Source organism: Meriones unguiculatus, chromosome 3, assembly GCF_030254825.1.
Source record: "Meriones unguiculatus strain TT.TT164.6M chromosome 3, Bangor_MerUng_6.1, whole genome shotgun sequence".
In the NCBI taxonomy this organism is placed as follows: domain Eukaryota; kingdom Metazoa; phylum Chordata; class Mammalia; order Rodentia; family Muridae; genus Meriones; species Meriones unguiculatus.
Genome location: NC_083351.1, coordinates 162,594,973 through 162,609,081, shown reverse-complemented (window position 1 = coordinate 162,609,081; position 14,109 = coordinate 162,594,973). Strand labels below are relative to the sequence as shown.

At 44.5% G+C, this 14,109-nt stretch overlaps 1 protein-coding gene across 7 annotated transcripts in view; it reads right to left on the bottom strand.

Moving 5' to 3' along the window:
• Positions 1-14,109, bottom strand: part of Slc4a4 (solute carrier family 4 member 4) — a 426,516-nt gene that overhangs the window by 270,648 nt on the left and 141,759 nt on the right. For all 7 annotated transcript variants that reach the window (XM_060381236.1, XM_060381237.1, XM_060381238.1 and 4 more), the window contains one exon: positions 7,893-8,072. In XM_060381236.1, coding sequence (XP_060237219.1) covers positions 7,893-8,072 — 180 coding nt within the window. The remainder of the gene's footprint in view (positions 1-7,892; positions 8,073-14,109) is intronic.

The following is a 14,109-nucleotide window of genomic DNA, read 5'->3' as shown; positions in this document are numbered from 1 at the left end:
CTATCCTATCACACTCCTATCTACCAGGAGTAAGTTGGTAACCATTTCCTATTTACCAAGATGATTGTTAATACTGACGACTACATGCAACCCTTACCTTCACATTTCATTTTCCCAAATAGACTATACTATTTGGCTAATAAATAATTCTTTGCCATGTTATTTAATCATCCATTCAAAGGATACGTTATTACAGAATACGTACATGATACAGCTGGAAGAGATGAAAACCATCTGAAAAGAGGAAGTCGCTGTCCGGGCATGACAATGTCCATGTGACAGCTTGTATGATATACTTAGGTACTAGCACATGTTTCACGAAACAGGAAAACTATGCAGGTGAGTAAAAAAAACTAAGTCAAAGACGGTTTGCTCTACAGGTGAGAGGTGAGCCTACAACTTTAAACTACTTAAAAGAATACAAGTAGTAAACCCTGTTCTGCAGCCAATTTCATCTTAAATATCTAGGAGCCCTAAGGTGGGGGCCTGCTCTGAGGAATGAAGACAGTAAGAGTTTCTGTTCATAGATGGAATGAGTCCTACAGGTGTGTGGCTGCCAGTCCTAAAAGGCATCCTTCTGTTTCAAGGAGGAGCCCAGTGGAAGAAAATACATTTGAATAAAAAGAGACTGGCCATAAATTCAGAGCAAGAAGGAAACACAGGAGAAACTGGAGAAGTGGAGAAGCCATAGACACACCAAAGGGAAGGGAGGAAAAAGAACAGGAAAGAGCCAAATATTTTTGACTCCAGATGTGACTGGGAACATTAGGACTAGGTGTTCACATCACCTCTGTAAAGTATGAAGTAAGACGCCTGTCCTTGAGAAAAATCATTAAAAGAGCCTGGCGCCTACATCCAGGCTGCGGCACGAGAGGGTGCTGGAGAAGCTGTAGAGTGTATCTTGTCTCCGACCCCAGTTAATTCTGCTTCTGCAGGTCACACTCACAGACCCTTACATTTAAATGCCCGGTATTAAGCACAGGTGTCCTTCAGAAGTGACTCCCTTCTGTGTGACAAGTTTCCCAAACAGAATACCATTCCAAGAAGATTCTGCTCAGTGTCTGTCACTCTTCAACCGAGTTCCAGTCACATGCGCTCACTCCTGCTTCCTGCCTTGCAAACTTTAACCCCGAACCACAGGATACATCCTGCCTTCTGCTTAGGTGGCAAGGCCTGGATCGGTCATTTGTACTGTTTACCTCTCTAAAGAGATCTTGTATCTTAAGCTCCACCAGACACTCTTCTGGCTGTCCCCTTTTCCTACTGCAAGTTACAAGCTCCTCTTAGCCCTACATCCCCCAGCACCTGGAGTATGCTAGAACCCTCTGAGGCCTCCTGAACTCAGGAGGCACTATAAATAGCAACAGCATCAGCTCTCCCATAACACGTAAACACACTATTCATAACAGCTCATCCCGTGGCATAGTGACTTGGATTAACTATTAGAACAGAATAGCCAATAGCAACAGGAAGTGAAGGCAACAGGAAGTGAAGAACTGCCATTTGGAGGGCACATCAAGGGGAGAACCATACTTCAGGACCGGGACGTCTAGGCTTCCTGAGATACTCAAGAAGACAGAGCACTGTAGTGTGGTCATCTTATACCTACTGGTATTTCTGGGATAAATGATTATTGGCACCACACAAAGCATTCTATTGTTGCACAAACTCAGCATCATGTGTAAATCCTCTTTCCTTTTAGCACTACACTGCCTCAGATTCCTACACATTTTAATATCACTGAGAAACAGGAAGAGAGAGCCTTCTTCTCATGAAAAGGAGCGAACCCATTCATTCGCAGGGTATAGAACAACCCAACTATTGCCTAAATTTGAGGAGAACATGGTAAGCAGGCACTACCTCCTGGCAGTGTTCCACACATCCAAGCAGCTCTGTCGCTGCCTGTTCCACCCTGGAAATACTCACGTCCTTGGTAGTTTTACCTGCCAGCCAACATCCAGACTGACAACACCCACTGGCAAGTTCAAGGATCCACTGGGAGGCAAGTTCCCAAGTGAAAGAGTATGGAGAACTTGTGAAAGGAAGGTCTGAGAAGGCTCAAGGAACAGTAACAGCTAAGTATAGAGAATCCCCACCGAGTCCAACCAAAAGCTTCGGTCATGATCTGCATGCAGATGGGGGCGGGGAATAAGATTGCAGAAGGTAAGCAGAATGGCTCCAGGCATTTACTGGTAGGACAGCAGATGGCTCTTCTGGCAGGGCTGCCTGCTGTCAAGCCTGACGACCCAAATTCGATCCTTGGGTCCCATGCTGTACAAGGAGAGAGCTGACTGTCAAACATTGTCTTGTGGCATCCATACCATACTGTGCCACAAGCAGAAGAGTGTGAGCACGTGTGCAAGTATACACACACACACACACACACACACACACACACACACATACGCACACACACATACACACACACTTTTCTAAAGAATATTCTTAGCAAGATGCAGAGCTCATCTGATGTTCAGAACACTGGGAGTCAGTTCTACCATTTTCCTCAACAAATGAGGAAAGTGGAGCACAAGGCAAAAGCTAGTTCTGGACTTACCCTGATGATCTGAGGCAGGTGGATTACAAGCCTGTTAAGTGCTCTAGCTGGGAAGCCCTTCCACAAAGCACTATCATAGGCCTCCTTCCGAAAAAAATAAAGTGTAAGTTCTCAATTATTTTTCAATATAAAAAGCTCTTGTTCTCAGACCTAAAGATAAAATGTTCCTCCTACTTCTAGAAAGTGAGAAAGATGATGGAAGAGGCAGCCTGATTCTTCTGTCTGTGATCCTCAGACAAGAGTGGGGCTAGTTCCCCTTACACACTTGACAGAGACTAATGTCTTTCCTGAGGACCAGTTTGTTTGTGGGGTATGCCAATGGCATCCAGAAAATTAAAGAAATTTCACTTTATGATAGCAAAATTAAGGAACGTGCCTAAAAACATTACAATGAAAAAAGAAAGGGAAAAAGAAGAAAAAGTAGAAATATGGCAAGAAAGTACATGGTCAGGCTGGAGAAGGGCACAGGGCTGTGCTGGGAACAGGGAAGTCAAGTGGCAAAAACCAAATATTCTTGGCTCTGGTAAAAAGCCTCTCTGTTCATTTACCCGGATGCCCCAGACAAAAGCAACTGCCCGTTTCTCTGTTTCAGTTTCCTGAATGTAGCTGGATCACCAACTGGCATCCATTGTCCCTGGCTCACAGAACAATGTCCACTAGCATAAATCCGTCCCTGCTGGTACACATCCAAAGAGTTAGAAAAGAACACAAGACTGTCCGTCCACACCCACGGACCAAGCACCGTGCAGTCGTCCTGGGCAGCCCTGCAGATGGGAGGCAGCCGGCACCTCAGCGCTGACATGGGGTCCGGCGGGTCCAGAAACATGCCTCACAGCACGTCGAGACACTGAGCGTGATGCTCAGCGGGTACCCGTGTCTCCTGACATTTGACAGGACACCGCTTTGCAGACCCTGAAGTCCCAGCATGGCTCCTAAGGAAGCTTGCAGGGCACTAACAAAATGTGAAGCGTGGAGGCAGAAGCCATTCATGGCGGGGAGCTGAGCTGGATTTCTGGAGCCCAGCAGCCAGGACCATCTTTCCCTTGCATTCTGGGCACGCCTAGGAGGATGGCAGCTGCTAACTTAGGGGGGGAAAAGTGCATGGTGGAGGAGGAGGTAAAAGGGTTATTTTTAAGAAGGAGCACAATCTAACTTTTCTCTCCACCACCCACTCCGTGCCACCTCCTCATTCTCTTGTCTCTCCTCCTGCCTGTTCCTCACATCACTTTTCTTTCTTCACAGCCCCACTCTCCCCGTTGCACAGTGTGCCACAATCACACACACGATTCTTTCCCTGTATCCCCGGCTGGGACATCACTTCTGACACCACGCATGACTCTTTACAGGAGTCACGGAAAGCCTTGGGGGCTGCAGAGCTTCGGGTAGGTCTGAAGCCAACGGGCCTCATCCTCACAGCTCCAAACATGTAAGGATGAAACACACAGCAACTTTTTAGGAACTCTATCTTGATCCCAGAAGTGATGGGAGAGAGAAAACACGTGTCTATTCTAAGCTGAATGAACCTGTCAATTATGTCATCTTCTTAACGTGCCTGCATATATGGCTGATTCTCCTTAAAAGTGACCCTGAAGGTTCACAGTTCCGGGCTTCTTGTCAGTGGCTTCTGAGCAGAGCTCCCTGGCTTCCATGTGTGTTGATAGGCATCTTTATGTATACGTGATGAATGTATGTGCCCTGTGGATCCATTTCTTCCATCACCTACAGCCAACAGGTTATACTACACATTTGGGAGTCATCGCCTCAGAACAAAACACCATTCTGGTAACAGCGGAAATAATGAGGTGCTTTCTAAAGTGGAATAATTAAAAGTCTGTGTGAGATTTTACATGGCAGTGGAGGGAGGCAAGGCAGAGAGATGATGTGCTGAGACTGAATGCAAGAAAATCAGCCGGATCTTCACTTAGGATGTGATAGAGACCAGAACAATAAAAGCAGCGCTTATGTTTTCCCTCCTTAGTAACTCAATCATTTAAATATTCTTCAGTGAGAGTGTATTAAACACTGTTTGGATGTGGAATAAGAACAAGACACCTCACCCTCGCTTGTCGTCGTTGAACTTACGATCTAACAGTCACTCAAAATAAAAGTGCTAGTTGAAACATGTACCAGGAAGGAAAGAAATGGGGGAAGAAGAGCCCTAACACTGAGGGAGCAGCACTGGGGAGCCAGAAAGGCCCCTCTGAAGATGCGGCATTTTAAGAATGGAAGATGAAGAAAGGGGAAAGCCAATGGAGATAAGAATGGTTTGGCCATTCCAGAAAGCTGGGGTTGCACATGCAAAGACTCTGAAGTAGGAAATAGCTTGGAAGCAAGGACCATTAACATCAGCATGATTGAAATGAGGTGAGTGAGTGAAAAGAGGATGGCATGGTGCCAGCTGGAAAGACGCTGTGTGCCAGAATGCACAGCACAGGTTCTGCTGTAAGATCAACAGGAGACCGTCAGCACAGCAATGGCATGACCTGGCTCATACTTCACCACAACCAGTGCTGCCTCTGAGTGGAGAAAGACTTCGAGGCAAAACAAGACATAGCCATGCCCTGGGCCAAACCAGGGCAGCCAGGCTGAAAAGTGGACAAGGTCGGGCAGAGTCTATACAGAGAGCCAACAGAGCTGCCTGTGGAGGTGAACGCGGAGTAAGACTCAGGGATGCCTCTCATCAAGTTACTACTTATCTGGCAGTTGCTTGGTTTCTTTCCTCAAAATATACAACCAGCTCATGATTCCCAGCACGTGTAAGCATCTTGTCTTCAGGACACGAAGGACACGAAGGGTGTTTAGATGTAAGGAACCCAGAAGGCTTAAAGTCAAGACATGGCCACTCTTGAGAGACAGCAATGGAACACATGAGGCACGTATTTCCTGCATGCACTTCTGTATAAAAAGGTTGGCACACTGGTGCTAGCCTTTCTGTATTTAAATGCACATGTGTTGACTCTCAAAAACTACACCAGGCCAGGCAATTCCCAGTCTACCTACCCTCCAAACTAAGCAGCAGAGAAGCTGATGGCAGTTTGTAAAGAGGACCTTCACATCAAATTGGATGACTAAAGCCAAAAAAAATTTCATGACCAGCAGGAGGTAAAGAGGTCAAAAAAAAAAATCCTTCAACTAGGGCTATAATTCATTTGGTGCTTGGCTAGCATACACAAAGTCCTCAGTTTGATGCTCAGTATCACATAAAACAGGGCAGGCCTGTAATCCCAGCTCAAGGGTAGAAACAGAAGGATCAGAAGTTCAGAGTCCTCTTTAGCTAAATAGCAAGTAAGCAAGCTCAAAGCCAACTTGGGCTGCATGAGAACACCTACAATCATTGAACAATTGGTCCATAGCATGTCTATGTTTCCAAAATCTGACTTAAGACATAAAACAATAAACCCAGAGGAAGAGACCTCTGAGGATTGTCCCTCAGGACAAATTATATCACTTCTTTTGTATGCTGTACTCAGATCACTCCCAGAATGCCACAGAGAACAACAGCATCCCATGACTAGCACACATTTAGCTAAGTCTCTCTTACCTGAGTGCTACTAGCGCCATTTGCACTGCCTTTCCAAAAATGTTTGTACACCATCACCTCTAAATTCCTTGGCATTTTCGTTTAGGTGAACATCTCTCTCTCTCTCTCTCTCTCTCTCTCTCTCTCCTTTTATTATAGTAATAACACACTCTTGTTATTAACTGAAAAATGAGATATGTCTTTAAAAGAGAGAGAAAAGAAAAGTGGAGGGGAAGGAGAGAAAAAAGAGAAGGAAGGTGGTTCAAGGAAGAGAGGGGAGGGAAAAGGAATGGAGAGTAGAGGAGGGAAGGAGGGAAGAAGGGAAGGAAGGGGAGAGGATAGGAGAGGAGGGACTGAGAAGGGGAGAAGAAGAGACCTCTCTCAAATGTGCTCAGCAGAGGCCCTCTTTGATACTGACTGGTTTCAAAATAGACAGTGAATACCGAGAAACTATAGTAATGTATTTGGAAGGGGATATTATGGTGTTTTTTTTTCCAAGCCACTAGTTGTAAGCCATTTTATATGGATTTCAAGGACTTGGCTTAAAACGGATACTATTATTTTGGGTGATATGTCATGAAGAATCGTTTTAGAAAAAGGATTTGCAAAAATATATATATATACACATCCCCCTGGCATTCCAATGGGAAAAAAAGAAACAGCTTTAGTCACCTGTCTTCTATTCTTCCTTACATCTCACACTTACTCTATTCCCTTTTCAGTTCAGAAGTTCATATCCAAATTCTGCACCACTTAATATTAATCCTGTGGCCCATCTGTGTTGCTCCTCTTAGAACAAGGCTTGTCTGGCTTCCTAAGCCACCTGCTCCATTCCAGCACCGAGACTATAAAAGACTCACATCAGTACACTTCACACCCTCTTTCATTTAATGCTGTAAATTCACTTTTCAACACCCCTGAGCTGTTCATTCTAATTTGGCCTGTCATCACCTGCAGTGACTTGAACTTGATCTTTATCTGTGCCACCCATAATGCATTTTATTACAGGGTCTGGGTTTCTGCAAGCAATGAAGAATGTACAGAGCTCTGCCAGCATGAAAGCTGTCACTAAGAAAGTCCTCTTCGGGAACCTTCCACAACTAGCATGTGTTTCTCCCGTGCAGATTCATTCCTGCTCCAGCCAAACAGCTTCCCATATATTGAAGCATCTCCACACTCAGTAAACACAGCGGAGCACAGACACATGCCTAAACCCACAGTCTACTTGACACTTGAGTCCAAGGGTGTCCTTTCATCTCCTGAGATTCCATCTTAACATTTTATACAATGCATGAAATCTATGACGTTCAACCTTTATCAAGCTGTGCTACTCAACATTCCTCTCAGCACTGTGTAGCACTTCCCTGATACTCCTCTTTACATCCCTGAGCTCACCCTCAATCCAGCTAAACATCACTGTGACGGTGACATCTGCAACATGACCATACACATGCATGCACCCTCACCTTACCCTACTGTCTCAGTAGAGCCTACCCCTACGCAGAAGCAACCCAAAGAGCCTCTAACTGTTGGCTAACGTGGTTAAATTGTGTATCATCTGTGCAGCTCTGCCCTACCTCACGCATCAGGGTGAAGAACTGCCATTTGTGCCTGCACTTTCCCCATCAGCTCAGAATCTTCCACATGCGCTCTTAGATCAACTTGTCAGCACGAGAGAAGCATGTCCACAGACCTTCCCCAACAAACACACACAACCCCAGCATCCCCGACTCCCTCCACATTGGCCGAGAGAATCCGGAAAACGTCTTTCCAGGGATGAGTGAGGCAGAGCAATGCTGAGCCGAGACTACTCACTGAGTGGCTTGAGGATGCTGCTGCTGGATTCATCGGCATTTTCCACATCTGATTTGTCTGAGTAGTTCTCAGAGATCCTTTCCTTTTCCTTCTTCTCCTTGTGCCCTGCCTTTCTCTTGTGACGTCTCCTTCTGCGGTAGCTCTTGGGCACATGGACCCCAATGTAGATGGTGTGGTGGCCTAAAATAAAAAGTAGACAATTCAACAGTCATTTTAACTCATGATGTCTCTACACACGATTACAAAAGAGCAGCATGCCAGATAAGTCTATAAGCGTGACGTTATCGCTCAGTATTCGACTACCTTAAGGAATCAAGTTCTTGAAAAATAGAATTCCTTTTCAGATTTCACTGGGTATAATTCCACCCACTGCCTGGCACTTGGCTCTGTGAGAGTGTACTCAAGTTCTTTCCCCATAGGCGTAAGGTGTAGGCCATAGGTTCATGAAAGTCAGAGAGTACCAAACAAGAAATTAAGCATTATCGATTCTGGTCACCGATCTGTCATCCACTCTCTGAGCCGCCTTCATTACACTTCCCTTGTTTGTTTGTTTTAGTTTATTGAGACAGGGTCCCATGTAGACCTGGCCGACCTTACCTTGATATAGAGCAGAGGATGAACTTGAACTTCTGACCCTACTGCCTCCATCCCCCAAGTTCTGGGAGTCCATGCATGCATCGCCATGCTTGGTTTATTCTCTGCTGGAACCCAGGGCTTCACAAACACTGGGCAAATGCCCTACCTAAATGAGTGACATTACCAGCCCCTTAACTCTCAGAGCGTCAGCCATTTATACGACGAGGAGCTTCAGGTGGGTAAGCCCTGGGGCTCTGCCCAGTTCTAGTTCTTCACAACCTGTGATTATATTGACTAGAATGAAGGGAAAGAAGCCGCTGAGCTGCAAAAATGAAGATCAAAAGTTCAAAAAGTCATTCTGCTGGGGACAAGGTTTTACACTGTAACTTTTTTTTTCTTATTTTTTATCCAATCAGCAGAACAGAGATGGAGAACTGGGACAGACTGGAAAAATAAGACACACTTGGAAAGAAGATTTTAGAAGTACTCAAATGTTCATGCTAGGAAACCCTAAAACGAATGTCAGCTACAGCGCCATTCTCATTTTGCTTTTTTCATTTCCAAAAGTTTCTAAAAACTGGTTGTTGCGATGATAAAAATAAGACTCGGGCCAGCAAAAAAAAAAAAAAAAAAAACTGCCTTAAGAGAAGGACACGAGAAAAAAACAGATCTAACTGCTTCCAGGCCTCCGGAGGGAAGGCGCTGTGAGACTGACAAGATATCATTTTACAAAATCTGATAATATGGAAAAGAAACCCTAAGTTCCACATCTTTTTTTTTTTTATTGAAAAACTTTCGCTTTCACTTTACATACAGCGTAACTTCTGAGTGCGGGAACCATCATTTCCGCAGTAATTTGAACATTCTTTTATTGCAAATTAGATTAGGCTCGCTCACCTAAGCGCTTCATTTAAAATCTCTAGAATGAGTCTTTGAAGGTGCTTTACGGCCCCAGAGATAATATCACGTACTGCCGTGTAGCTCAGCCTGCTGAGTATCGATTGCTATGAACTACTTTCCATGGAACTCACCAGACACCCCTAAAAACACCATAATTCACAAGATTTTCTTTGAATTGACAGTTTAAATGAATCAGACGCTGCTTCAACTGTGGGAGAAAGAACTCTCAGGGGTAGTCTTTCGCAGAAAGCTGACGTTCGGAACCAACTTGGAGCCCCTTCCCGTGAAGAGGAACCCCACCCCAACACTCACAAGCTTACTCCAAAAGCCCAGAGAACAACCTCCCCACAGGACGTGTGCCAATGAGAAATTTATCATGTCTAACCCATTTGCAAGCAAATTGTTCTCATGGGAAAGCTATATTATACCAGGAAGTAGGAAATGTCTCAGAAACAATGTGAATTAAGAAACAGTGTCAATTGTTTCCTGCACGCCCCTTACTGAGGGAGGCCTTGCAGCTTTATCTCCTCTCAGCAACACAAGTCAGCAGAGCCTCATGGAACCGTCTCGCCCGCACACACGCACACGAACACACACACACACACACACACACACACACACACACAGCGGGGGTCAAAATTCTAAAATGTCAAAGTAAATGTTTTCTGCACATTAGTAAATGATAGTCACTAGAAAACTGGTTGGTAACCAATGTACATGAGCCATGCTGGCGTGACGCGGTGAGATTTACTAGATAAACCCAAGTCTTGTAGCACATTTGATCGCGTCATGTAAAAGACAGACTGTAAGGGCTGATTTAAAAGTCAGATTTCTAACTCTGACATAGTGCTTTCAAGCCAATGAAGAAGTTGCAGCAGTTCAGGCAGCGAGCCTTCGAGCTCTGCAGAAGGATGTACCTTCGCCTGAGAACTTAGCCGGACTGTCATAACTGCCGACACGGCACCATTTTGCTCATTTTGGTGACAGCAGCCCTGTCCTGGTGGCTTGTCTAGCCTGCCTGCATCGGTCCAACCCCTCCTCCCACACCTTCCCCGCTCTGCCTGAAAGTTGGTGAGAAAACCTTCAGATTTGATGCTGCATTTCCGAGTCCTGTAGCACCTATCCGGCTGAGAGGATAGGGGGCTCCTTTAGCCATATCACAAACCTCAGGCATTTTTACTAGTTCATTAAGGTATAATCTGCAAACTGTAACTCTCACTCATCTTAAGGACATGATTCAATGATTTTATGTAGAGTGGCACAGCCATCGCCACCATCTAATTTTAGAACCTTTCCACCAATCCACAGAGATCTCTCAGGCTCATTTGCATCTGCTCTGTATTCCCTCTGCCATCCTGTATACCCACTCTTTGGCACTTCATATACTCTTCTTGGTGATGGCATCTATGAAGCCATGATCCTCTAGTGCTCAGAGTTGTGGGGATTCTTACAAGGTAAAACAGAATATTTATTCCCAGTGAGGAAGATGCTGTCTCCCAAGAAATGCCCATGATATCAAGTCCCCGAGCTGAACACAGCATCCTTCTCCTCCTCCTCTTCCTCTTCCTCCTCTCACATCTTATTGGCACCCAAATCTTCCCCTTTGGTCTTGTGTTTACATAAAGGGGGGAAAATGTGAATCTGGGTGAGGTGGATCATTGGGAGCTTTGAGACAGTGCTTCTTACTTCATTAATTGTTTATAATCTCTCTCTATTTCAGCTCCATTGCCCAGGAAAGGAGGCCAATAAGACAGTCTTATTTTGGAGGAATTGGCTTAGATGGGCACGCTTTTACACAAAGATGACCAAATATCTAATAAGCTATTCTACCAAGTAATCAAACACCAAAAGCAATGTGAGCTGAAACGGAAGTGTTCTCACAGCCCCCACAAAACTCCAGTCGTCACGGTCAACAGAAATGGCACTACTACTGGAAAGAGTCTGTTGGTGGTGAGAATATCAGAGGTGGCTCTCAGTGTTTTTATTAAAATATCTTTAAGTGTTTCAGATATATGTCATGATGGTTCCTCTTAGGGGAACTGCAAAGGCTGAGGGTGCAGCTATTGTTCTACATCTAAAAAGAAAAGGAGGAACTTGTCAGACAAGCTTTCCAACCCCACAAGAGTCTACAAAACAGTGAGATGCTCAAAAAACAGGGATCATTACTAACCCATTACAAGAAAACTTTCAGGCTCAAAAAACTTCTCTGCTAAGCCAGGCATGGTGGTGCATGCCTTTAATTCCAGCACTCAGGGAAGGCAGAGGCAGGCAGATTGCTGTGAGTTCAAGGCCAGCTTGGTCTACAAAGCCAGTTCAGGACAGCTAAGACTACATAGAGAATCCTGTCCAAACAAACAAACTTCTCTGCTATCAATTTCATGAAAATTGCTTCTAAGAATGATGGGAAAATAAGAATAAAACTTTTTAAATTTTAATTTAAAGCTTTAATTAAGAGAGAAGATATAATTGTTCAATTAAAATATTAAAATCAAGCTCATATTTACGTGAGGCAGACCAATAAAAGTAAAAGTATTGGACCCTACATTTGACAGTGTTCATTGAGGTGTGTAGTCACAGGGTGTCGTGTCTTCAATCTGGCAGGAACCTCAGCATCGTGTGTTCAAATAAATACCCTACATGCCTCTCTCTGACAGATGGTGGGAGTTCCCAGCACATTCCAAGTATCTCAGGAATACCTCACAATCCACACTACAGCCAGGACTTCTGGGAAGAAAACAGCTCTGCTGGCTACCTCTGAATGTCAGAACCATCACTACTGAGTCTTCTTTCTTCCCGTGTTTATTTACCTTCCCACCCTAGTTACAAACAGGAAGCTCTGTGAGGTGTTGGCGCCCAGGTCTCCCAAATTCCTGAGAAATGGCTAACCTAGCTGCGAACTTATGATTATTGCTACAACATTTTCAGGGAAAACACTGAGTAACTGGGTAGCCAAGTCAAGTAAAGATGGCTTTCGCAGATACTGCTTCCTTAGGATGATTCAGAAGTTGGAAGAATCAAATGCTCTCTCAAGCCACACATTGAAAACTCACCAGCCAAATGAAAACTTCAATGGACGGCTTGACAGAAAACAACCCATGCTTTCATACACAGGATGGAACTATTAGCTCCTCGGAAACATGAGGCAGCCTATATGTACAGGCACAGCAACCATTCAACAAGAGCTTCTAAGCATGTTCACTGCCCTGCATCTCCTGTGATCCTATTAACACACAGGAAAGCAAAGTTTGCGAAGTCGAAACCGATAAGCAAATGCCCTGTTCAGAGCATCCCACAGGAGAACCATCACTCAGGTATCAATGTGAGCATTAGCTGACTGCCAGTTTTGGGGAGATTTATAAAAATAAACATTTAAAGTGTTAAGAGGATGGCTTGCTGGGTTGCCTATAACCACACACAGGTGTGGTAGGGCCGGTGGAAACAGGATTGTGGTAACTGCTGGCCAGCCAGCCAGCCTACCTAAAAACTGGCAAGCCCCAGATTCAGTGAGAGGCCCTGTCTCAAAGGGATACAGTAGGAAGTAATGCAGCTGGACACCAAACATCTTCCACTGGCACACACACAAACACACACACACAAGCAAAGCACACATGTCTTCTGCAAATCACATAACTAGGCTCCCTTTCTCAAGCTGATGGTAAGAAAGGAAAGAAACAACTAGCAGGCCACCCTGCGGTGAGAACAGCACTTCCTAGCACACATTTGATACACTGTCCGCCCTCTTCCCATTTCTCAACTGTTGTTTCCACTTCATCTTGAGCTGTTTTGGAAGAAGGCAGTATATATGTTTTTGGTTTTCTTTTTTTTTCTTTTCACTTGAAGTCTCCGTACCATGAGCGAGCTAAGGGATCGCCGAAGGACAGACACAATCTTCCGCCGAGAAGCACCTTTTCCTACCTGCAGCCCTCCTTCCGGCCTCCCACACACAGCTCTAATGGAACGCACACATCCGCACCAGCTGTGCCTCCTATTCTCCACTGCTGATGTTTCTACAATCAACCACATTTCTGTTCTCTCCAAATTAAAGCAAGGACTCCACAACCCAAACACTCCATACACTCCCTTCCAAACTGACCAGAAACATTCCTAAAACGTTAAGTCCTGATCTTACATAAACCTGTTATATGTCAAGATGCTTAGAGCAAATTGGTAGCTATTGCCAAGAAGAATGTCAGGAAGCAAAATGGAGATTTACTATTTTTTAATCTTTAAAGAAAAAAATATAGGAGAGGAGGCAAAGATCCTGGATAAGTGCTCAATTATAAGCAAAGATGCTGCAAGGCCTTTACAAGCAAATAGCCTCAGTTGGCAGTACTTTTATAAGAAAATTTAGAATTATGATGTCAAGTCCAGGTACCATGGAGGTGAGTGTGTGGCACTCTGTATAACAAAAAGCAGATCGGCCTGTATAATCAAAATATTTCATAAATTAATACAAATAAATTGTTGGTTTAGACTACACGAGTCCAAAAGAATGTCCACAGTCAGCTCTAATAAGAGGTAACAAACTAACAGGGCCAATTTACTGGGGCATAAATACCAGCTCGTGAAGAGAAAATCATTTCCAGAAGCCATGATATAATTTTGCAGTTACCAGGGGGTAAGCCAGACCTTTATGTTTGAATGAAGGTCCAGACTTCAAACACATGACTTCTTGGGACAGGGTGGTTTCTATTTTTATATTTTTGAAAGGGGCAACATTTTTACATGGAAAAATAACACA